The 26481-nt window shown below is 43.2% G+C and overlaps 1 protein-coding gene across 1 annotated transcript in view; it reads right to left on the bottom strand.

Moving 5' to 3' along the window:
* The window catches only part of LOC124288800 (ubiquitin-like modifier-activating enzyme 5), a 105650-nt gene that overhangs the window by 45561 nt on the left and 33608 nt on the right, over window positions 1-26481 (bottom strand). The window contains exons 7-9 of the mRNA XM_046725328.1: window positions 18563-18667; window positions 15176-15303; window positions 5017-5152 (exon numbers count right to left, since the gene is read on the bottom strand). Of these exons, the coding sequence (XP_046581284.1) occupies window positions 5017-5152; window positions 15176-15303; window positions 18563-18667 (369 nt within the window). The remainder of the gene's footprint in view (window positions 1-5016; window positions 5153-15175; window positions 15304-18562; window positions 18668-26481) is intronic.

Here is a 26481-nt window from a genome sequence, read left to right as displayed (position 1 = left end):
AACTGCCTTGTGAATTTGACAGGTTTACATGAGGCTTAAATCTATCACAATGAGAAGAAATTTGAAGCTTGGGTCAGAGCGAAGGGCTGCATCGGGACGACGTGCTTCTCTCAGTGTGAATGACAGGCAACGGATCACTTGTGTTGCAGCGGTACACTCAAGCTGATCTGCCAAACAAGTTGCTGTGAAGGCATTCAAGTACGGAACCCCTGTGGTATCAGATAGACTATCAGAAGATCTTTGAAGCAATATGGGTAGGTCAAGCGAGTCCAAAAGAAAATCCCATTAATGACAGCAGCACATATGGAGAAAAGGCTCCAGTGATGCACAGAGATGCAGTGTAAAGACCTTTTAAATCCAGTTCCAGTTTTATAGGATCACCAGAAAAAGATGGTCAAGAGGTGGTCGTTGCTGCAAAATGGTTCCGAAGTTCTCATCAAGTGTCATGATTTGGGGTGCCTTAGCAAACTCGAAGTAAAGCCTCTTCTGACTATTAGAGGAAGGATGGATTCACTCAAGTACTGCTACCTTATACAAGAAGGTATAGTGGAATCACATATTTGTCAGAGTGGAATACCTTTCAAAGTTGTACAGAACAATGCACCTGTACACACCCGTAACTGTTTTGAGACAAATCACATGACTTTACAGAAATGTCTAGTCGCATCACCTGACTTGAACCACACTGAAAATGTGTGGCAGATAACGAAGGACAAACTAGAAAAACTAGAGCCAAAGAGTGTCATGGAATGGTCCAACCTCATCAATCAAATATGGGTAGATCTACCCCAGGAATACATAGACAATTTGATAAACAGCATGGACCGCCACATCAAACAGTGTATCGAGAGAAAAGGTGCACTAACAGACTATTGACTTGCATGTTCTTAAACTTCTGTATACAAAGTATGTGTATGTAAAATATTTTTGAATTTAACTGAAACAAAATACTGCATGTATACACATGAGAATTAATCCAGCACCACCAACTTTTTTGATATGATAAGAACAAGTTCACTCTATGTTGTAGTACAGTCATCCCTCGCAATAACGCTCTTCGCAATACCGCGGATTCAGTTAAACCGCGGGGTAATCCGTGGCTCCCATAAAAGTTGCCTAGTGATCACACATATTCACGTCATCGAAAATAGCACATCAACAAATCTGCGGTTGAGCTCTGGTTAATCACGTTGTAAACTAGTGAAATTCAGTGTGGATTGCAATTAACAGTGTTTATAGTACATATCCATGGTTTTTCAGATGCTTAAAACATGCAGGGATTTTTGTCATTAATAATAGATGAACAGCAAAACATTGTAATAACTTTATCATAAAGACATGTCATCACCCCGATTACTTACAACGTTTGCTATGATGCAACACACTGCATAATTGCAAGGGTAAACACCACCATCCGAGAATGTATGATGTCAGAAAACACATTTTATTTGATTAAATTCAATCCCATTTAACAATGGAGAAACCATGAGTGAAATGGCATTACCTCATTCCATACAACGCCCGCTTACCACATTCGTGAGGGTCCGTTTTTCGAGCCTACAACGATAGCACCAATTTCACATTTTTCTCAGCAATCACTTGCAATCACAGCCTTGTCATCCATTGACCCCAAGACCCGCGTTATTGACTCATCGAAGTCATATTTGACAATTAATTGCCAACATTTTGTTTTTACAATCAAAGTGGCACGTACCGCGGGAAGTCAGCGATGACTTGTCAAACTGTCTCCTACGTAACATGTTTCCAGCCAGGTAACCCAAAGTGCTTAGCAATGCTAATTATTATGTTAAATATGTTCGTAGAAAACATGCATTATACTTATACGATAGCAATATAGAACATCTCTGTTAGAATAACTGCTTGACTTATAAATTATTCTGATAATGGAAAAGAAATTCTTTGATGTTATATTTTCGGATCGTTTTTAACTGAATCACCGGTACATTGGACCAAAACACCGATCTGTGCCCAGCTGATTGCTATTTCCGGCTTAGTTGAATAACAGGTAGCATTACAGGAACAACAATTGATTATCATGTCTTGTGATGTTTGATTGCAAGTTTCATGTACATACATCTATTTTCATTTACAAAGTTTTGTTTTTTTCCACCTCCAATAATACGATATAGTTTTGACTGGGCACAATACACGAAATAGCCGTTTTGTTATGTCAATGGAAAATACGATTTTACTTGGCCTTTGTTCCGCGTTATGTAATCGTTACTATAACGCGGGTGTCTAATAACATGGGGGGTGATCCATGGACCCCAAGACCCGCGTTATGGCGAGGGATGACTGTATATGCATTGAAAACAACATTATGCATATCAAAGTGGTTTACTCTTATTAATACAAAAAAAGCTGAAATTTGGTAACACTTTACTTTTAATTTCCAGAGGATACACAAAAAATGTATATTTTTATATAAAAATATCATTAATACTTATCCTGACTCATCCCAATTGCTTATCTCTTCTCATTTCCCAATGGTAGTGGAAAGTCAAGTGCCTGTGTTCACCAAGAACAGAAAATCAAAGGACTGTTAGTCAGCCTCGTAGCCACACTGGAAGCACATACCTTGTCACTGTCTCATTTCAGCTTACCCCTATTAGTCTGATTCCGGAACTGGATAGCAGGAACGGCTGGGTGAGCAGTCTAGCATATGTGTCAGGTTAAGTATAAATAATATTTTTATCCAAACAATATGTATTTTACCTTATCCTGACTCATACTAATTGCTTGAATCACACAGTAGGTGGCGAGATTCAGAACAATCCTCGGTTCTACTTGCCCCATGGGAATGTATTTCTTCATACTTCTGGACATCTGCTTTCTTCATCCATTGGGACAAAAAATCCAAACTTTTGAAAGAAGAAGGAATAACATAGATAATGTGGATTTGGTAAGCGTGCAACTTGGTTATGAATGATTACTGTGCAAAAAGAATGATCTGTAATCTTACACAATCATTCATCACTTATGTTCTGATTTCCTACGAAAACGGGTACATGACTCTCAGTCGGTGGTTATGATCGTTAAACGGTAACCTGACTTCTACAAGTCTACCTGACATGGAAGAGTCTGATTTTATCCCTCATTTCTGATTGGGTATTGTCAGTTGTTGCTCAACCACTAAGGATCAGGGACCTTGACGTATACCCTCCACATCCTCAGTAGCGAAGTCATGAAGATAATGATTGGCAAACACTGTCTGATTTCCAGAAACATCCTTCCATAATGGTAGGGATAGAGCAGTCGCCATGTTGTGCTCGTATTGACGTTAGTGCTTTACTTTGTGTGGGTTTCAAGCCGATGGAGGTGCCATGCCTGCTTCTCAATAGGTATAACAGCTCTGATCCAGAAGAATACCGTCGTTCTGGAGACTTCTGTCGTAGAATCTCTTGTTAGTAGGATGAAGAGACGTCTTAGTTTGTGGTGTCTGGAGCTCATTTTACATAAATAAATGTGTAGGGCTGTAACTGGACAAAGTGTTAAATCTTCCTTACTTTCGTTGCCAAGAATTGAAGATAATTGTGGGACATAAACTGATGGTCTGGCTGACCTAGCAGTTGAACACCTTACTTCTCGCAAACTGGTCGAAAGTCTTCCATTTATCATCATACAAACTTCCAGTGGATATGCGTAGAGCTAGCAAGACTGTTGATGCTGCTCTGGAAGAGTAGCCTCATTTGGTTCAGTTCCTTTTAATATGCTACATACATGCAGATCAAAGGAGGCTGGGTTTGGATGCTTCTGCTTTGTGTGAGGATGTATGAGAAGATTTGACCAATCTCGAAGTTTTAGAGCCAGATTGCCTCCTAACTCTGTGAGGTCTACCAATAAGCCACGACCAAAAGCGGTAACAGGTAACTGGTCTGGCTTATCTCTTGCAGTACTAATGGTAGTATTTCTGATGGAGAGAACACATACACATGGAGATATCAGCAGAGCATCGTTTGGCCATGCTAATGGATCTGATCTGGTACTGGAGAGATGAAGGTGCTCATTTGATTGATGAACAGTGTTGTGAACAGGTCCACTAACAGTCAACCTTGTTGTTATATTACCAGTTGGAATGCTTCCAGATGAAGTTTCCATTCCATTGGTGACGTCTTGCATGGCCTGGATAGGGTGTCTGTTAGACACCCTATCCAGGCCGTGCACTCTATCCAGACACCTCTGTTCCAGAGGTGTGCCTCGCCTTTATCCACGGGGTTGGGCTGTCTGTGAGGTGATTCAATTGATACTTCATTGTGCCTTGTAGGTTGATGTAAAAGGCTACTGTTGAGTTTAGATGATTGATATGAAGTTGCTTTTCTTCCGGAGACCACATTCCTGATGCTACCTGTGTGTCAGGTTTGCTCCCCAACCCTATACATATGCATCTATGTACAGGTGTAGGTGGAAGCTTGGATTGTTCAAATGGGTGAGCAGATGGTCGCCTTCTTGACCACCACTGCAGATACTGTAGTAGATAAGGTGGTAGATGCGGTCTGAAGACCTGTTGATCCAGATGTGGGATTAAAAACCTCTCACTTCGTCAAAGTTTGGAGTCTGGCAATGGCTTTGCCAACATTGCCAACGTTTGGCCAACGTCCAAATGCTATCTGGGTTGTTGATGAGCTTGGATGCCTTTGTCTAGATAACATGCGCATCTCATCCCCCTGTTGAGCAGGAATCTCACAATAGGTTTGGTTACTTGCATTTCATAACCACGGGTTCGTGAAAATGTCCAACGGTAGAACTTTCCAAGTAGGCATCCCTTAAATCTATGCTTGCCATGAAGTTGTTTTGCCCTATCATTTGTTTAGCTTAGCTTAGCTTAGGAAGATGGAGCATCCTGAACTTCTCTGGCTTCTTTAAGTAATTCTTGTTGAATTGCTTCATGTTGTAAATTAACCTGAACTTTGAGAACATCTTTCCCAAATACCTACAATATGTACAGCTATTAGATGAAGTAAACCACTTCTACAAATCATCCCTGTAACAAACTACCTGATACAGCTGTTGTTGTCTCCTACAGTGGTTATCATCACACTGAGGGTTAGGCCTCATCGTCATGGTGGGGAAGAAATCTTTGAGAGCATTGTAACCAAGGTAGTAAGTCACATCGCCAAACTTCAACAAATATCTGCAACAAATAATGTAATTTTCGGATTAAAATTGATATTTTATACTTATCCTGACTCATGCTTAATTGCTTGTCTTCTTCTTTTTGCGAACTATAATGGAACACTTGAATCCCCTTTTGAAGCTCCCTTCAAAAAAGTGGACGTAAAATCACCATCCCCAGTAGTCTCCCTTTACCCCATCTTTGGCGCCAAAAGTTGGTCACATGATCAGCCATGCTTGTCACTCTCTCCGTATATTCGAGCCCGACACTTGGATTTGCAGGGAAATCCAGAGTGCCATGAGGGGAGGTTGGGAGGGCTAACCTCATGAGTCGGGATAAGTATAAAATATCAATTATAATCAGAAAATTTCATATTTTTCCTTATCCTGACTCATGCTTAATTTCTTGTAGAATCCGATGGAATCGGTGGTGGGTCAAGCCACTCTGGATTCTCTGCTGATTTACGTCCTTATACCCCCTAGGGAACTTCTAATGGCATTTGTCCTTTCTTCCAGCTTCCTCTGATGAGTGGGGGGACCACAACTTGTCAGATTTATCCTGGAAATCTTCTCCTGACATTCTGTGTGGATTTATGCAACTCCATCCCTTGATGCCTGCATCAAGTGGAGAAGCGACTCTACTTCGTGTACAAGTAAGTCCTTACAAGTACAGGGTCAATCACTCATGCTAGCCTGTCCTAGACGTGCGCATGGACTTTCAAACAGTAACTCTGTTGAGTGTTGGCTTTTACAAGTCACGTGACAAAGGGGTGACATTTGTGCTACAACAAGGGTCCCAAACTGGTGGATGCCGGAGACGTCCTCTGTAGCCATGTCTCTGAGGTAGTGGTTGGCAAACACTGTCTCCGATCTCCAAAAGCAGCCCTCCATTATCGTTGAGATGGAGCAGTTTCCATGCAGAGCTAGTGTGGATGCCAGTGCTCTGACTTCATGAGGATTAGAGACTCGTGGAGGATCAAGTCCTGCTGCTTTATAGGCTTTCAATATGACGGCTCTCATCCATATTGACATAGTCTTACGTGAGACTTCTGTAGGTGTCTCCGTAGATAGAGGGATGAAAAGGCGCTTGAATTTTCGTCTCTCCTCAATTTCGACCTTTGTAGATATATTTTCAATGCTCGGACTGGACATAAGGATCGATCTTGAGTATCCTGTGGTCCTAATATCGACGAAAGTGCTGGGATATGGAATTGTCTGTCTGGTTGACCGGGCAGTTGATTCTCTGCTATAAAATCCCATCTTAGTCCCAGATGCACGGTGTCACGATGCGTGTCAAATCTTGTTCTTCCGAAGTCTAGAGCATGAATTTCTGACATCCTTGCCGCTGTTGCTAGGGCTACGAGGGTTATGAGTTAATTTCTCATATGATGTCCTTTCTAGTGGTTCATAATCTTCACTGGTAAGATGCTGTAAAACCACAATGAGATCCCTAGCGGGCACCTTGAATTTCCTTTGTTGGTCTTCCAACTTGAATGAGCGTAGTAGTGCCAGTATCTCTGGTACTTTGGTCAGTTTTATACCCGTTTTCATCGTGATAACTGTGCTCAAGGCCGCTAGTTATGTAGAGAATGAAGATCCCTTTAATCGTTTTGTCTGTCTGAGATGACAAAAATATTCCGTCACTTGAGGATGTGTTGCTTCCATCGCAGTGAAGCCTTTATTCCGTGCGTATTTCTCAAAACTTTGCCACTTGTCATCATACAAGGTACGGGTTGATCTACGTATGGCTAAAGTTACTGCTTTGGCCGCTCTGGTGGAATATCCTCTTTTCTTCAAGCAAGTCATGATTAGCTCCATGCGTGTAGCTGAAACATTGTTGGGTTTCTGTGTACTTGCTTGGTGTGTGGATGAATCAGTAGATTTGGCCACTTTGGAAGTTGTAGGATTGGATTTTCTATATCTTGTATGAGGTTGGGGAACCACTCTTTCGCTGGCCAATAAGGCATGACCAAAATCAGTTGTAACTTGTTCGTCACCTAGATTTTCTGTAATACCTTTGGTATTAACGCTGGTGGAGGGACACGTAAGCGTTTAGTCCTTCCCAAGATATGCTTAGAGCATCTGTTGCCCATGCTTGAGGATCTGGAACCGGAGTGATGAATGTTGGTAGTTGTTTGTTGAACTTGGTTGCGATTTACCAGTGGGGATCCTATTGTCCGAATGATGTCCCTGAATGCCTCTGGATGTAACATCCACTCCGTCGGTGATGGATTCATTGGACGGGATAGGGCGTCTGCTATCACATTTCTGGCTCCGGGAATGTGTGATGCTTTTATGTCGATGTTCAGGTTGTCTACTATGCTGAATAGTTGAAAGCTGAGGTCCAACATGCTCCTTGACCTTGTTGACCCTTGTTTGTTGATGTAAAACGCCGCTGTGCAGTTGTCCGTATGGATCATCAGTTGAGCGTACCTTAGTATGCTGGACCAGTGTAGTAAGGCGTTTATAACTGCTTTCAACTCTAGCATGTTGATGTGTAGTTTTTGTTCCTGATTCGACCACTTCCCCGATGCCACTTTGTTGTTTAAGTGAGCTCCCCATCCTTGAAGGGACGCATCTGCGTAGAGATGAATGTTGGATTCCGGCTCTACTATGGAGGTTCCTGCGCAGACATCCGACTTCCGTGTCCACCATAATAGGTATGGTTTCAGTTCGTTCAGTAGGACGAATGGATCCAGGCTGTCTAGATGATCGTTCACAAACACTTGTAGTGGGCGCAAAAGTAATCTGCCTCTGCGTGTCATGTCTTGTGCTGACGTGAGGAGACAGAGTAGACTCTGCCACTCTCGTAGTGGTAACAGAGAGAGAGTAGTGTTTGTGATATCATCTGTTGTATCTTGGTCCAATGGTCCTCCGGGACTAGTAGTTGATTCGTTGAAGTGACGATTCGTATTCCTAGGAATTGTAGATCCTGTGTAGGCTCCAATTCCGATTTGAGATGATTTACTAACCATCCTAGCTGAGTGAGCTTGATCGTAAATGTCAGTTGCTGTCTGAGTAGATTGGGATCTTGATGAGCTTGAATCCCGTCGTCTAGGTAAAACGCACTGCATAGACCTTGATGATATTGCAAACGGTAGTACCTTCCACTGGCAGTGACGTCCGTTGAATAGGAATCGGAGGTATCTCCTTGAGTCCTGATGTATTGGGATGTGAAGATACGATCCTGTAGATCTATGCTGGCTAGATAATCTGACGGACAGATGATCTGTCTGAGTTGTGGAAGATGTACCATTTTGAATCTTGTGGGCCTTCTTAGATAATCCTGGTTGAATTTCTTCATGTTGTAAATCAGTCAGAACTTTTCCTTAGAATTTTTTTTTCAGGCCTACCGAAGAAAACTTTGCCACTGTGCAGAAAAACGCAGAAAAGCCCACATTAATCGTGGAAATAGCAACATAAACACATTACCGCGCTACTGAAACAGTGAAAACGGCAACGAAAAACTATGAAACTGCAACATTTTTTGTATCAGCGAACTTAGACCTCTACTGCGCATGAGCATTACGATCACGGCTTCTTTCCAATTTCCGGGCAACCGTGAATCGCCTCACGTAGAAAAAGTATTAAATATGTCGAAATAATTGCTGTCAATCGTTTCATACGAATGGGAAGTAAACTAAACAAATTAGCACACAAGTATCATGACGATAAATGCTAAATAACACAACAGAAATACTTAAAAAGGAATGTAACTTTTGTCCAAGCTGGAAAATGTCAACATGCGGTCGAGACTTCCTCTTCCATGTGCTTATGCGCAAAATCGAAGTTGCAGGCTCCTCGTTTTATGATGCAGTGTTAGCGATTTAAAGTTGCCGTTTTTACTGTTTCAGTAGCGAGGTATTACATTTATGTTGCTATTTCCACGATTAATGTGGGCTTTTCTGCGTTTTTCTGCCCAGTGGGGAAGTCTTCTTTGGTAGGCCTGTTTTTGGAACTAGAAAAATTGTGGAGTAAAAACCGTGTGTGACGATTTTTATTTCTTCGACTGCCTTCTTGTCGAGTAGAGTTGTAATGGCATCGAGTAATTTCTCCTTCTGATCGGCAGCATAGTTGTTCATCTGAGGAGTGCTTGTTAAAGGTGGAACTGCTTGCAGTTCTATCTTGTCTCCTCTGTGTAGTATCTGGGATACATAATCGTCTTGTAGAATTCCTCAATTCTTCCAGTAAAGTTGTAGGCGTCCACCCACTGGTGAGGGTTGTACGGGAACGGTTGGGGGGTGGAAGACTCCAGTCGTTCCGACCCTGTCCATCAACGTCTAAAGTTCAAGGCACCTCTGAATCCTCTGCCTCTTCTGGGGTTACCTCTGGGAGCTCCGGTTGGGCGATGAAAAGAATCCTTATATCCCTTGGAAGTGCCATATTTCTTGTCTCTAGTTCTCTGAATTCCTGCAAATTTTGATTTGCCAGAGTAGCGCTGCGATGTCTGTCTGATAACGCTGGCCAGTGTATCGATGGACTTGATCATCATGACTTCTCTGAACGCCTTCATAACTTCTTTTGCCACGTCCTCAATCTCCCCTGCGAAGATATTCGTTGCTGCCCATGGAGCTCTGAATAACGGTTTGGTGAACTTCTCACTCCATTTACAAGATGATAGTAGACCTTGTCTTCTTAGCAGCGTAATCCCGCGATGTAGACGCTAAATGTCCGGACATGAACTGTTGGTCTTTCCTTTGGGTCAGTAAGGCTGAGTAGATCATTCGATCTTCCTCAGATGTTGAGTTTGCAAACTTCGCAATTAGGGTTTCGTTGATGGCTCTTGATCTGGCTAAACCAAAGAAGGTACGTCTAGTGGTTGTGTCTAGTTGCGCTAGCTTCTTGTCCTCCACTTTATAAGTCCTGATGCGAGCGTCATTGATGAGCTTATAGTTTTCATCTACGTCTGGGGCCTTCATGAATGGTTCCATGTGGTGTAGTGAAAATCTCTTGGCATTAAAAGGTGGAATGCTTTGACTTTGAAACTTCGTTGCCTTCTTGAAGGCTGAGCTGAGGTTGTCTTGGACGTCCAATACAGGGTCTATTGGTGGCAGCGTCAGCGTGTCAAAATCGTCGTTAGACATCATGTATGTGTATGCTTCATTATTCTCTTTAGATGGTGATGCAAGCTCTAAACCATTAGCACTCGCGAGTGCCTTCCTGGAGATGTGGTAGGTGATCTGTATCTGCGACCATGAAGACCTTCCTGAAGACCTGCGCGAAGGTGAACTGTCTCTGTGAGCTGTATGCCTTCGTGAAGGTGTATACTCTCTTCTACGGGACATTCGCGCAGACCTATGATGATTGTCTGAGTCTGAGGATGAGGATGATCTGCGATGCCTTCGCGAATGCTCCTCAACTATTGCAGGAGCCTCTTCATAATTGTTCCTTCCTTCGCGAATGCCTTCGCAGATGCTGTCTTCTCGACTGTTGTCTCCATGAGTGTCTTCACGAGTGGTTCTTCCGCGAATGCCTTCGCGAGTGCCGTCACGAGTGTTGCTGTCATGAGTGCTGTCTTCTTCATGAACGTTCCCTTCACGAACGTTCCCTTCACGCAGGTTGCTTCCTTCATCTCGATGAGGTGTAGACGATGCTCGTCCTCCTTGCAGATTCGTCCGCTTCTCTGCAGCCTTCTCCTGTGCGAACCTTCATTCCATCATCTGCTGGGTAAACTGCTGCATAAAGGTCTGCGCTGATAACTGGAGTTGTTGTACAGATGACGCCGCATCTGACAGTGCTGAGGTGTCATCTATAGACTGCCTGTCCTCTCTGGTATCTGCAGTCCGTGTAGATAGGACGTCTGATTGCATTGATATAGTTGCTGACGTCAGTGTAGAAGAAGATCTCGTCTTCTTCCTCACCGGTACTTCCGGGATGAGGATCGGCGGCTCATCATAAACGTCTGCTTCGTCCGATGATATCTGCGGCGAAGGACCTCAACTTCTTTGTTGCCCCCATAGACGACTTGACTGCAGACTTGTCTGAAGACAGCTTAGTCTTCACAGCAGACGATGTCCTAGTCTTCTTGGACTGCGACGAGGGTTTTGAGCCGATGACGATCTCTTCCTCGGGCCGGAAACCTCATTCCTCTGCTCTGAAGACGCCACCGGCAGCTCACTGGAATGATGTACCTCGACAGACAACAACCCACGGTTATGAACGCATTCACCCTGTTGAGACATGACATGTAATTGTCGCCTCAACCTGTCCTTGGCACGTCTATGAACAGAATATAAATAATTAGAAAATTCAATTTGAGATAAATGTTGACAAAGTTTACAGCGAAAGCTGGAAGAACATATAGAAGTGCAGTTAGGACATAGTAAATGCGGATCAGCAGCTGACAACCGAAACCTGCAAGAAATGCAAGTCTTCATGAAATGTAAACAATTTGAAACATCTTGTCAACAACGTGAAAAACGGACAAATTTAGAATAAATTTCAAACCATATTGCTGGTAATCCTTGATAAAGCCCTTATACAGCTTAATTTAGTATAAAAGCCTAAAATTCAAACGATATATGCCGTATAGGGGACCCAGGCGCTCTCACAACCGTCCACTAGGGCGAAGAAGGAGAGAGTGACAAGCATGGCTGATCATGTGACCAACTTTTGGCGCCAAAGATGGGGTAAAGGGAGACTACTGGGGTGAGTGATTTTACGTCCACTTTTCTTAAGGGAGCTTCAAAAGGGGATTCAAGTGTTCCACTATAGTTCGCAAGAAGAAGAAGACAAGCAATTAAGCATGAGTCAGGATAAGGAAAAATTCATCATGTACTGGCATTCACTTATATAAACTACCGGGCAAAAGAAAGTTATCACTTTAAAAGAAATCGTATAAAAGACAAAAATGCTGTTACAGGTTTGAACCCAAGCAGAAAACATTTGCCAAAACACAACATGGTCCCAATAACAATGCAGCTGTCTGAAAACTGTGTTCGAACCGTGCATTTTTCAAAACGTGAAAAATGTAATTGTGGGACATAGGTCCAAATGCACATGCATGGTTGTGGCATACATACTGATGTCGGACAGAGTAAGCATGCAGTAACCAAAAACACACCACCAATATGCCAAGACTTATGCAAGCGCTATGATACCCCATATGGTCAATATGAGGGCTTCACATGATCAGCTGGCAAGGACACCCAACTGCAGCCAGGCCACAAACAGCAAATTGATAAACTGCTACCAGCAAACAGGCCAAGCCAAGACCGCCCAAGATCAAGAAGATCAAGAGTCACTACACTGTCCGAAGACTGCTAGATCCGGCAGATTCACCTCCGGAAGAGACTTGTGGCATCAGTGACATCAACAGCACCAGGATATGCCATCAGCTGATGAACAGTCGTTCAACAACATGGTATGGCTGGTATATGAGGCTATTGTCTCTTCCATGGAATGGTCTTGACCCATCTACACTGTCAACGCATACTGTAATGGGCACAAACTGTACAGCAATGTGACTGGGAGAGAGTGCTCTTTACAGATGAACTTTGGTTTAGTCTGTTCAGGAACAATTGAAGAGTACACAGGTTTTTTTACGTACAGGAGACATGAACCCCATTGAACATCTCTGGGATCAGCGTGTACTACAGGAACTGAGAGTAGCTTGAACAGACTCTCTTGGACTTATGGAACAAGATTGATGTTGACATCATCAGGCAACTGACAACATCAATGACTGACTGACTGACTGACTGAGTTTGGTTTTACGCCACTTTTAGCAATATTCCAGCAACATCACGGTAGGGGACACCAGAAGACAACATCAATGAGGAGATGTGTGTTGGCATATGTGAATGCCCAGGGACGTCACACGCACAATTAATGATGTGTTTCCTTCCTCCTGTCTCATTTTGTGACTCTTTATGCTCATTTTGAATGAACTCTGATTTGTGTAATTTTGACCCCTTGACTCTCTCATAATGAATTGGGGCAAATGCAAGACCAGCACTAAAATGAATTTAAAGTCAAATTATAGGAAAATGATTTCTGTTTGTAATATAATTATCATAAATCTCACATATATCTTTGTTCCTATGTTTTAATAATAATAATAATAATAATGTCACTTATAAAGCGCAAATGTCCACACACTTATGAATGCTCAATGCGCTGTTCCTATGTTTTGGTCAAGTGAAGTTGGTGATAACTTTATTTTGCCCGGTAGCATATTTCTCATTTAGCAAAGTTTGACATCAATATATGTGCTACATTATAAGAGTATATTTGGTTAATTCGTAACTTAAAATATGTTTTAACATTTCTTTCACACTTGTCTTCTGTGCATATTATCACATTTCTTCTACATATTATCTGTCAACTCAAGCAAATTGTTTTTGCTGTCTTCCAGCCTCACGATCCCCATTTTGTTTGACTTTTTATCTTGGTACCCTCAAAAAACGCTAAATCTGCAATAAATGCATCACAAACTTCAGGAAACAAAATATGCAAGAAAAATTTATGTTTGAGATAGGTAGAAGTTCTCTACAATCAACCTTAGATAATTAAAGTGCATAAAAAAGCAATTTGAAACAACAATCGCTTGTTAAAGTGACTCCCCCATTCATGTTGATTGAAAGAGCTTGTCTTGGAGACACTACCCATCCCCTTTCAGATGATGTAATCATAAGGGCATAGCTTATTCTAATGTTTTCATTTATTCACACATGATGCCAGGGGATCAAACTTAATACTGAATGGTCACACAGGTATCAGTTCCCAATATACTGTAAACAGTGCCAGCTTGAATATCTGGACACAATGTTTTTGAAAGATTAACTGACTGACTGACTGAGTTTGGTTTTACGCTGCTTTTAGCAATATTCCAGCAACATCACGGCGGGGGACACCAGAAATGGGCTTCACACAATGTACCCATGTGGGGATTCGAACCCGGGTCTTCGGTGTGACAAGCCAATTGAAAGATTAAAATGGGTGTGTCCTTAAAAAACAGCCCGTCTAAATATAAATCAAGCAATCCAAATCTTGAATGTTGATTATGACAGGAAGTCATCCAATAATATACTGAACATATTTTATATGATAATATCTGAGGGCATACCATTATCAAAGTGGTACCAAATGACAGATCGTTTTTCATTTTCTGCAATTGTTTTGGAAATACAGTACAACCAGAAATTATTGAGAATTTAAAGATTGTACTTTTTTATTTTTTTTCACTCATTACTCACGTATTAAATGTGAATATTAGCAGAACATAACTCCAGATTCAAAGACAGGTGAACAGTTAGTATTTTGTCAAGTCACCATGGGCAGCAATGTAGGCAGCAATGCAGGCTTCAATGCGGCGGGGCATACTACTGATCAAAGAAGTTAGAAAGTCATGGTCCATGCTGTCCCAATATCGGACCACCTCTTCTTTCATTTCAGCAATATTTGTCAGATTTTCTTAGTGACACTTTCCTTCATAAGTCCCCAAACATTTTCTATTGGATTTAGGTCAGGGCTATAGCTTTGCCAATCTAATAATGTCATATTTTGGGTCCGAAACCAGGCCTGTGAATGCTTTGAACGATGTTTTGAGCCGTTGTCCTGCTGGAAAATCCAAAAAATTCCATAGAACACGTGAGCAGATGGAAGAAATCCAATTAAACATATTCCTAAAATTCTCAACAATTTCTGGTCATTCTATATTATACCCCAATGTGTTGTGATGACTAATATCTCGTTAACCACATTACCCACATATGTGAAATTTTGGATGCGTCTTTCCTAATGATTCCTTCAAAATAAAATGGAAGCTTTTCAAACATTAGACATTTAGAATATAGTTAGGCTGCATTTTTAACTCCCCTCGTAAGTTATTGTGTCAAAAATAAGGCAAAGCATGTATTAGTTTATTAGTCATCATTTTGCTGTTGTGTCAAGCACAGGATAACTTGTTGAAACATTTATCAAACAGGTGTTTCACAATTATTTACAGCGTCTTATCACTATGTCGGATTTGCTAAACATGCCACAGAAAACCATGTTCTTTCAACAGCCTGTAAACTGCCCTATTAAATATTGTACTAACTTGAGTGTATTCTGCACCAGAAATCCAGCAACAATTGCCATCGTGGTGGGAAGGCTGGCAGCACACACACCCTCCCGCTTCAAAGTCTTTTCATCAGTGTTAGTTGCCACAACTAGTGGGGGAGCACACTACAATTATAAAACTTATCTAAGACACACTTCAGAACAAAAGCATGCTCTTGGACTGAACAGAAGAGAGAATCACATGAGATGTACAATGGGACAGGACCACACGTAATGGAGAATGGGAAAGGATCACAGGTGATGGATTACCGGACAGGACCACAGATGATGGAGAATGGGACAGGACCAGAAGTAATAGATAATGGGAAAGGACCACAACTAATGGATAAAGAGACAGGACCACAGATGATGGAAAATGGGATACAGAATACAGTAGAGGACAGCATCACATGTAATACAGTAATGGACAGCACCAGATGTAATATACTGAACTGCAAAAGAAACGCAAGTTACTATTTTAAAAACATACGTTCCAAATGCATTCCTTTTAGGACAACAAAGTATACCATTATAGAACCAAGCATTCGAAGATGGTTTTGCCGTTGTTATCGCTTATTCTTGACCATATCGCCCAAACGCAATCATTTTCATGTTTTTCGTGTTTTTTGCATGAAGTTTTTGTGTTTCACACAAAAATGCGTGCATTTCACTCCAATTTGAAGCTTTATAAGGCAGGTCATCCAAAAAACACCATAGAACACAAAATTGACTGTGACAACGCGGAGAAAACATGCCACGCCTAACTGAACAGCAACGAGGAATCGCCGTTGGAATGTTGCAGACCGGATCCACACCAACTGCAGTGGCCAGGCACTTCAGATGTCACTTGACAACAATCACAAGACTATCCGCGAAGGTATCGTCAAACCCGGTAATGTTCGAGACCGACCACGCTCAGGACGCCCCAGGGTAACAACGCCAGCGCAAGATCGTCACATCCGGGTTACTCATCTGCGTAACCGACAGCAACGAAAGCAACACAGACAGCTGCAACCATTCAAGGGCCACAACGCCACATCTCTGCAGACACTGTTCGCCGCTTGTCTGAGGGCAGCAGGGATCAGATGTCGCCGTCCTCACGTCGGACCGATTCTGACGCAACGTCACCGCCAAAATCGTTTACAGTTGGGCGCAACAACACCAGCGTTGGCGACGTCAACAATGGCAACAAGTGTTGTTGTCTGATGAGTCCAGATTCAACTTGTCCCATGCCAATGGCCGATTACGCGTATGGAGACGACGTAATGAACGTTACGCCAACTGTTGTGTTGTGGAAGCTGACCGCTGGGTAGGTGGGAGTCTCATGGTATGGGGTGGCTTCAGCTACCACCACAGAACGTGACGTTTCGTCAACGTGTGACTGCTGTAGTCTACAGAGACCAGGTCCTTCAACACCACGTTGTACCACTATTCCAGGCCCAACCTCAGCTCCAGACGTTCCAGCAGGACAATGCTCGTCCTCACACTGCACGGGTCTCTATGGACTTCCTCAGAGGGAACAACATTGCTGTACTGCCCTGGCCCTCTCTGTCCCCGGCTATGGCACCAATCGAGCATGTGTGGGATGAAATTGGTAGACGGATACAGACAGCTGCTCAACCTCAAAACCTTAGCGATTTGGAAGCCAGATTGGTCAGGGAATGGAATCAAATTCCCCAAGCCTTCTTTCAGACACTTGTTGACTCGATGAGACATCTTTGTGCTGCCTGCATTGCAGCCAATGGTGGTCGCACGCGCTACTGATTGACACACTGTTTCGTGACATTTTTGGTGTGTGAGGGTGGAGTGATAACATATGCTTTTACAGTAAACTTGAGTGTTGTTTTCACCAGAGATCACGACTCATTTCTTCAACAATCACTTGTCTGTTGTTTTTTCGTAGTGTTAAGATTGTTTGTTCCACAGATTCAGAAATATTGGCATTTCTACATCAACTTGCGTTTCTTTTGCGGTTCATCATACAATAAAGGACAGCATCACATGTAATACAATAGAGGGCAGCACCACATGTAATACAGTAGAGGACAGCACCACATGTAATACAATAGAGGACAGCACCACATGTAATACAATAGAGGACAGCACCACATGTAATACAATAGAGGACAGCACCACATGTAATACAGTAGAGGACAGCGCCACATGTAATACAATAGAGGACAGCACCACATGTAATACAATAGAGGACAGCACCACATGTAATACAGTAGAGGACAGCACCAGATGTAATACAAAAGAGGACAGCATCACATGTAATACAAAAGAGGACAGCATCACATGTAATACAATAGAGGACAGGATCACATGTAATACAATAGAGGACAGCACCACATGTAGTACAATAGAGAACAGCACCACATGTAATACAGTAGAGGACAGCACCACATGTAATACAGTAGAGGACAGCACCACATGTAATACAATAGAGGACAGCACCACATGTAATACAGTAGAGGACAGCACCACATGTAATACAATAGAGGACAGCACCACATGTAATACAGTAGAGGACAGCACCAGATGTAATACAATAGAGGACAGCATCACATGTAATACAATAGAGGACAGCACCACATGTCATACAGTAGCGGACAGCATCACATGTAATACAACAGAGGACAGCATCACATGTAATACAGTTGAGGACAGCACCACATGTAATACAATAGAAGACAGCATCACATGTAATACAGTAGAGGACAGCACCAGATGTAATACAATAGAAGACAGCATCACATGTAATACAGTAGAGGACAGCACCACATGTAATACAGTAGAGGACAGCACCAGATGTAATACAGTAGAGGACAGCATCACATGTAATACAGTAGAGGACAGCACCACATGTAATACAGTAGAGGACAGCACCACATGTAATACAGTAGAGGACAGCACCACATGTAATACAATAGAGGACAGCACCACATGTAATACAATTGAGGACAGCACCACATGTAATACAATAGAGGACAGCACCACATGTAATACAATTGAGGACAGGGTTGCAAGTAGGGGAGAAAGGAACGTGATCAGAAGTAATGAAGTTACCAGTTACATCACAAATAGTGGAGTAGGGGACAGGATCACAAGTAATTGTGTTGGGTTTGAGTGGAAAAGTAACAGAAAAGGATACATAAATCTCAAGATACTACACAAATTCAAAAATATCAATATTTTTGTAAGTTGTTGATTAACCATTTGTATGAAATTGAAACATATTTTTAAATTTTTCTACATAGACATGCTGCATAATGTAAAACGTTTGAGATGCAAGCACAATAATCTGTATTTTTAGACCTGCTAAATAACATCTTTATGTCTACTATGAAATCACATGTTTACAAAACGCTGCTACATGACTTACAGCAAAACATGATGTCTCCCCTGGTACAATGAACTGTATGTGTCCTGACACAGCATTCTCACTCACTCCAGCCTCAATCCATGGCTGACCAACTTCATTACATGCCTGCAACATCAAACAAATCACAGCCTTCAAAGACAATCTCCTTGAAAGACTTAAGAAGCACAAAGCGTGGTCCATTAACAAGCCTTGCATTACACCATCATGTTACATATACATAAGCTACAACAATATAGTAGGATAGTCATGCAACACTTTGCAACTCAAAGGATCAAGTGTTGATGATGGAAATATGTTCCAACAAAGACAGATTGAAATATAGCTTCGAGCAGCGACATAAGGCTCCATGGTCCTTTTATACCCTCAAAGAACTCAATTAGCCATTTAGAACTTCTTCAATGTCAAATTTCTGGTTTAAGAAATACAGGAATTCAGTTAATAGAAGTGAAAATTGGAAATTTTAACTATAAATTGTATATTTATATACTTATCCTATCTCACGACTTGCACCTCTCTCTCTTCATTCGACCATGAATGGAAGCAAATTAAACTTTGCTCCAGGCCTTCCTTGTCCCTGTCCCCGTGCTGTGCATGCCTTCCTGCCTTAGCCATGCTCACTAGGCCGTGACAGCACGTGGCATGCGCAGTCCTCACCCACGTGATCACCTTCCATACTCATTCTCGATCTTGGAGCCATAAAAGGACAAAACCGGAACGGTGGTAATCTAAGTAGTGGGGAGGTAGGGTTGGACTTTATCGCGTGAGATAGGATAATATATAAATATACAATTTATAGTTAAAATTTCCAAATTTTTAAACTTATCCTATCTCACGACTTGCACTTATCCCACGGTAGGAAGGTGGGTCATAGATTACCCGAAGTTCAAGCCATAACAGCTAAGCGTTATGCCAAAACAACCGTAGGAAGCAACTACAAGGCAGGCCAATAACTACCAAAGTTACTACGAGTGAGGGTTAGTCGAACCCATTGACTTACTAAGCACAAGTGCTCCCAGGGACCGGGATTCCCGAGCAATGTGGTGTTCAGTCACTACCTTCACAAAGTGAAAGGGCGCAGCTTAGCGAGTGTAATCAGTCGCATCGCCACGATTTTCAAGGTACCCCCGTAATAAAAGTCTTACGACTAGTATCGGGCCAGCCCCTGCTTCGAAACAACCCCCACAGACACCGTCCCGAGGAGGGTGAAAAGGTAATTGAATCGGAAAACCCCACAATTTTAACGTTCAGTACCACAACATCATCTTATGACTTCCACTACTTACCACAGTAAGATCACATAGATGTGTATAGGTACTTAGGAGCATGAACGCTACGAAGTGTAACACTTCGGGAATGACTCACTTCACTGACGTAATTACTCCGTGGAGCAGAGGACAGTAAGTGAGGTGACAAGCGAGACATGCGATGGTTAGTTCGAACCCATTGACTTACTAAGCACAAGTGCTCCAGGGACCGGGATTCCCGAGCAATGTGGTGTTCAGTCACTACCTTCACGAAAATGAAAGGACGCAGCTTAGCGAGTGTAATCAGTCGCATTACCACGATTTCCAAGGTCTGACGACCAGTATCGGGCCAGCCGCTGCTTTGAAACAACCCCCACAGACACCGTCCCGTGGAGGGTGAAAGGGTAATTGAATCGGAAAACTCACAAGTCCCAGAAGAATCGAAGACACAAATCAGAAATAAAATTCAGAATTTTATTCAGATTGTACACAAAGCAGAAACGATCGCAACTGGTAATCATCTGCGCTGAAGCTGATGGTTGTCCCGAGTGCCGAACAGGTCTACATCTGGTCGTGATAACAGGTAGATCTTTGAGGGGAAGGTCAGAGGCAGTTGTTTCCACTCCGTGAGTGACAGGGCATCGGCAATGACATTCCTCATCCTGGGAATGTGTCGGGCTCTGGCCACTGTGTGGAGGGAATCGATCAGATGATAAATTCGAAACATCAACTGAAGCAGAGCTGCTGATCCTGTCGACCCCTGATGGTTTATGTACAAAATTACCATCGAAATGTCTGATTGAATCAGTATATGAGTGAACCGTAGTGTAACTGCCCAATGCCGAACGGCGATAATGACAGTGCTGAATTCCAATTCGTTGTGATGAAGGGCCCTTTCTCCTGATGACCACTGCTAGGCCACTTGATGGAGAAAGTGAGCGCCCCAGCTTGAAAGATGTGTCAACGAACAGGTGTTGAGTCGGTATGAAGGGCACCATAGAAACTCCAACACAAACATTCCACTTGTTGAACCACCAACGAAAGACTGAATGTAGTTGTGCGGGAAGACGATTCAACTCCCTGGGGTTGTCGTCCTCGATGTATGGGCACAGAAACATCTGAAGAGGGCGGAGCTGCAGCTGGCCGCTGTAAGTCAGCGCTTGTGCCGACGTCAACCACCCTAGTAACTTCTGCCACTGGCGAAAAGGTGTGGGTTGGACCAGCACTAGTGGTGCGTTGCACTGAATCTTGTCCCACCTCTCCTGAGGCACAAACATCATGACCTGTCGTGTTGAATATTGTCCCAATAAAAAGAAATCATCGGGTCGGTATTACCTCTGATTTCTTCGAATTTAGCAGCCATCCTAATTGCATGAGCAACTTGATGATGAACTGCCTGTGGAGAGGAAGGACGGCTGGATCCTGCTGGGCTTGAACACAGTCGTCGATATAGTTCTCAAATGTCACGCCTCGAAAATGCAGGTTGTTTGTTATCGGAATGGGTATCTGAGTAAACAGCCACGGGGCCGCACATATGCCCATACAGCAGGACCCTCCATTGGTATCAATGACGCCCCTTGAAAGTAAATCGAAGATACTTTGGATAGTCTGGATGTATCCGGATGTGAAGGTAGGCATCTCACAGGTCGAGGGACTGACTGACTGACTGACTGACTGACTGACTGACTGAGTTTAGTTTTACACCGCTTTTAGCAATAATCCAGCAACATCACGGCGGGGGACACCAGAAATGGGCTTAACACATTGTGCCCATGTGGGGATCGAACCGGGGTTTTGGGCGTGACGAGCCAACGCTTTAACCACTAGGCTACCCCACAGCCCTCGCAGGTCGAGGGAAATGAGAGGTCTAACCACTCTTGCCTCTGACAAAAAGATATCTCTTGATATAAGAACGTTCAATAAGTCGAGCAACTACGTCAGTTCTGACGGAGTGCTCAATGTAGTATGTTCGGCGCATGGAGATTGTCAGTCAATCTACAGGAACGTTCACATTGTAAACGAATTGTAGAAATTCGTACGATCGGTGACCTCAGGAACGTTTCGGTTGGCCGAACAAAATAATGGTGCGCCAGGTGGAGTGATAAAGGTAGTAGATCGCTGCCTGGTGACAGTCCTTGCATAACTGCAGTGAACTAGTCAAACCGTTCACGGGTGTTTCTGTCTGTCACCCTCGATAAGTAGTCTCTCTCGACTGGCTGTCAAAATCCCGACACATTCACTCTTACCGGGAATGGCAGCGGTCGTTGTTACTTGCATTTAAAGGCTGGACTTGGTATCCGATTCGTGGGACCAAGACACGTCTGCAAGGGCACTTCATACTCACTCTAATCATCAAAATTCCGGTAAACAAACAGTAGTCCGCCATTTGCAAACGTTACACACGAGTGACAAAAAAAACGGACAACATGGTCTTCGGTTAACCGGGTGAGTCGCAACCCATAAATTCCGGGCTGAACTATGCTGGCTATTTGACAAAACATCACTGCTGGTACCATGCGCAAAAACTTCACCCATTTGTTATCTGTCCAGAAACTTGCTTATCATGTAAAACAAAGGGAGCTGAAGATGAGGAACCATCTGCAACAATTGCACCCAGCGATACACAAACACGCTGTTACCAGTAGTCTGTAGTAACAAGACTCATCGGAGCGTCGTAAAGTATTCCTGGCTAGCAAGCGTATCTAGTTATGCCATATCGGGTGGTTGTAGAACTGATATCTACACCGAAGGGTAGAATCGTTGAACCGAATCATTCATCAAAGGTGAAGATCGGATGGTAGATTAAATCTGAAATGAGATGAGCCTCGGTCACGGAGGACTCTTGAGAACTGGGATCGTCAGACCGTCAAGTGCCGAGCATGATATCTCTAGATGACTGCGCTACTGACATCACATGTAAATCAATTCGGCATGGTGAAGCACATAGCTACTACCTCTGTACAACCATCCGAAACAGGGGGTACAAGGTGGGATAAGTTATGGGACTAAAAACATTAAGCACCCCACAAGCCAAAAGGTAAACCGGATAAACAATTAAAATTGTTGATCTTAGAGCTTGCCACTTCGTGATGAGGAAATCAGCGCCGCACATCTGCCCTGAAAACTATGATCGTAATGGAAACTAGCAGAGTTCGACAAATTTGGCCCTATCTAGATGCAAGTTCACGAACCTCATTGAGGATGTGGAAAACCAGTGTTAATTGACAAGTCCCGATCCTTCATGCTGAACATCTGGTATCTTGCTCTAGGTAGCTTGTAGTTGGTCGGCAAACCATGCGATCATGTGTGTCGAATCAACCAAAACCATTCCTGCATCTTATTGGCAACTGGCGTAGCCCGATGTTCGATGTGGGTTAAGTGTCCTGGAAGGCATCCCAGACACATTTGGCATAGGTTCTGATAGGCTGGTAAGATGCGCCGTGTTGGAAATAACACGAGTGGTGAATCGCCCAATTCATGAATAAGCTGAATTGCTGGCAAGGTCCGAGGAACGGATTATTGACGAAAGCTGACAGTTCGATGAATGCTGACAATTCAGTGATCTTGAACGGCCAGGTGAACTGGTTCGACGATAGGGAGCTTTCGGCCTGGTGAAACGGTACAAGCCGGGCTGGTAAATCGGTTCAGGGTGGTGAGCCGGAATGTTGACGTGATCTGAATCAGTCCGATGTGATCTGGATCATGACTGTGATCTGGATTGGTTCGGTAATCCGAAACGGTTAAATGGTCTCAGCTGATGGAGAGATCTAGAATGCTCAGATGAACTGGTGAGGCGAGGTGAAATGTTCCGGACGAGGTGAATCGTTTAGGTGCTGTGAATTGAATCGATGATGTGAACCGTCTTAATATTATGGCGAACTGAGTCGATGTCGTAATCCACATACGGCGTGGCGAAACGGTTCGGTCTGGTGAATCCATTCGGTATGGCGAACTGATTCAGTGTGGAAAATCGGTTCGGCGATTTGACGATGTAGATCGGCTGTGTGAGTCAGCTGGCAACACAAAGCGATATGCCAAAACAACCCGCACAGAACGATGTTGATGAGGGGTACTATCATGTAAAGGCACTGACCGCAAGTGCTCACTAGCCCTAGACTGACTAGACGGGATATTCTGATTCACCTGAGGTGAATGAGACCGACTTCTAGAATCCCACTGACGAAAAGACACCATACGGCTATGTGAACCGGAACGAAATGGTGAACCACTTCGACTAGGTGAGACTGAACGACTACGGGAATCAAAACGCTGTGGTGAATTGATTCGACCATAAGATGGTGAGTCGAACTGAAACACATGTTGAGGTGAATTGAGTCGGGAATGTGAACCGGTTCGTCCTGGTGAACCCATTCGATTACGTGAAACAGTTCGGTCAGGTGAACCCATTCGATTTTACTTGAATCAGTTCGGTCAGGTGAACCCATTCGATTACGTGAATCAGTTTGGTCAGGTGAACCCATTCGAGTACGTGAATCAGTTTGGTCAGGTGAACCCATTCGATTACGTGAATCAGTTCGGTCAGGTGAACCCATTCGATTACGTGAATCAGTTCGGTCAGGTGAACCCATTCGATAACGGTCTGGTGAGCCGGCTCGGCAGAGTGAGCCGGCTCCGGAATGTGAACCGGTTCGTCCTGGTGAACCCATTCGATAACGTGAATCAGTTCGGTCAGGTGAGCCGGTTCGGTTGAGTGAACTCGTTCGACCTTTGGCTGCACGGCTAGGTGGTGAAACGAATCGTGGTGGTGAATCCGTTTGGACTGGTACATTGGAAGGACGACAAGAGCTCGAGCGTGAACGAGATCTAGAATGACTCCTCCCAGCAGTAGAAGAACGCATTTGAACTTTCGCACCAGATGGTGACTCAACTCGTGTGGGTGAATTGTTTCGTTGGGATGAAACCTTAGGAATAGGAGAACGGTTACGTTCCAACCGCGCCGATCCCCGCTTCGATTATGAATGCTTGGACTTAGAAGTTCTCGAAGTCTGTGAACGTTCCGAAGAAACGGATCTACGAGATAAGGTAGATCGCAGGTCTTGCGTAGAGGAAATATCAGTCATTACCACCCTGGCATGCCCATGAGAACTTAAACTAGGTGAGGGAAGCGCCCCAAAAAGCCTTTTAAAGTTCTCAGACAAATAGGAATCCGACGAAGCGTCCATAAAATCCTCGTCAAGAGAGACGGGCGATTTAGAACGGTGAGCAGGGAGGGTGGGGCGATCTAAACATTGTTTCTTAGCGGGAGATGGACCAAACCCCGCAGAAGCATTCCTAGCCCTATCTGCCAAACGTCTGGCACAAGCACGTTTCTAAGATTTAAAAGCCTCATTAGACAGTCCTTTCACTTAGGACAACGTGTGTCCCAATCACAACAACCCACACAATCAACACATGATGTGTGTAGGTCCCAAGCTGAAAAGACTTTATTACAACGGGCTAAAAACTTCCGTTTACTGGCCTGAACAGGCTTATCCATTTTGAGCAATTATCAGACGAAAAAAAAATTCACGTCCACTCTGTGGAGCGACAAGAAAAAGAATGAGTATGGAAGGTGATCACGTGGGTGAGAACTGCGCATGCCACGTGCTGTCACGGCCTAGTGAGCATGGGTAAGGCAGGAAGGCATGCACAGCACGGGGGACAGGGACAAGGAAGGCCTGGAGCAAAGTTTAATTCGTTTCCACTCATGGTCGAATGAAGAGAGAGAGGTGCAAGTCGTGAGATAGGATAAGTTTAAAAATTATATGTTCTCCTTATATCTGGTGTAAACTGCAGTGTCATGTGCGCAGAAAAAGTGGCAATCTTAATTGGAGAAAACACAGATCTCCTTGTTCTACTTTAAAACATGCAGATCTCAGATCTAATAACATTTTCTTCACACAGCACTGTCAGTCGGAAAAAAGAAATGATTTTGGAGCATACTGACAATGAAAACAAAACTTGGTCCTTAAATATTTACATTTTTTCCATTTGCACATGCAAGAACAGGATCTGACACTACATCGCGCTTTCTAGGAATTGGGAGAGACACTTATTCTTGAACAATGCAATTTTAAAACTTCAACCTACTCATACACATCTACCTCCAGCAACAGAGAAATTGCTCAAAGATTTAACTGTAAGAAAGACTGTGCTAACTGATGCTGTAACTGCAGGAAAACTGGTTGGCTGTGGTCAGCTGATCCAGCACAACATACAGGTCTCATCATGACATTCATCAAAATGATGAATGTACAATATGAAAACATTCAGTTCTTGGTACATCAATGCATCAGTACACCACATTGTCATACTAGTCAAACAAACGTGAAATTTTGAACATTTAAAAACATGTTCAGATACGTCAGGCATAATATTAAACATAAGAAAATGGTCCCTTTTGACATGACTGACTTTTAAAATGTTCCCCAATTGAGACTTTTAATACTTTTAATAGGGTTTGTAATAAACCCTCACATTTCCAAAACAGTTCAAACAAATTCTTTTTGCACATTTCATATTTGCTTAGGCATTAAGAAAACTGAGAAGTAAAGCCTGGTATAAGGGTATCAGGGCCAATTGATTTTCTCACTTGTTTGCTTAACATTTTTCCTGTTGTATCTGGGACAACTGTCAATGAGCTGGTGGATACTTGTGCTAAATCGGTGTTGAGAT

This window comes from Haliotis rubra, unplaced genomic scaffold (assembly GCF_003918875.1).
Source record: "Haliotis rubra isolate DU_JTF1 unplaced genomic scaffold, ASM391887v1 Scf425, whole genome shotgun sequence".
NCBI lineage: Eukaryota > Metazoa > Mollusca > Gastropoda > Lepetellida > Haliotidae > Haliotis > Haliotis rubra.
Note: the sequence above shows the minus strand (reverse complement) of the source record. Positions and strands in the feature narration are given on the sequence as shown.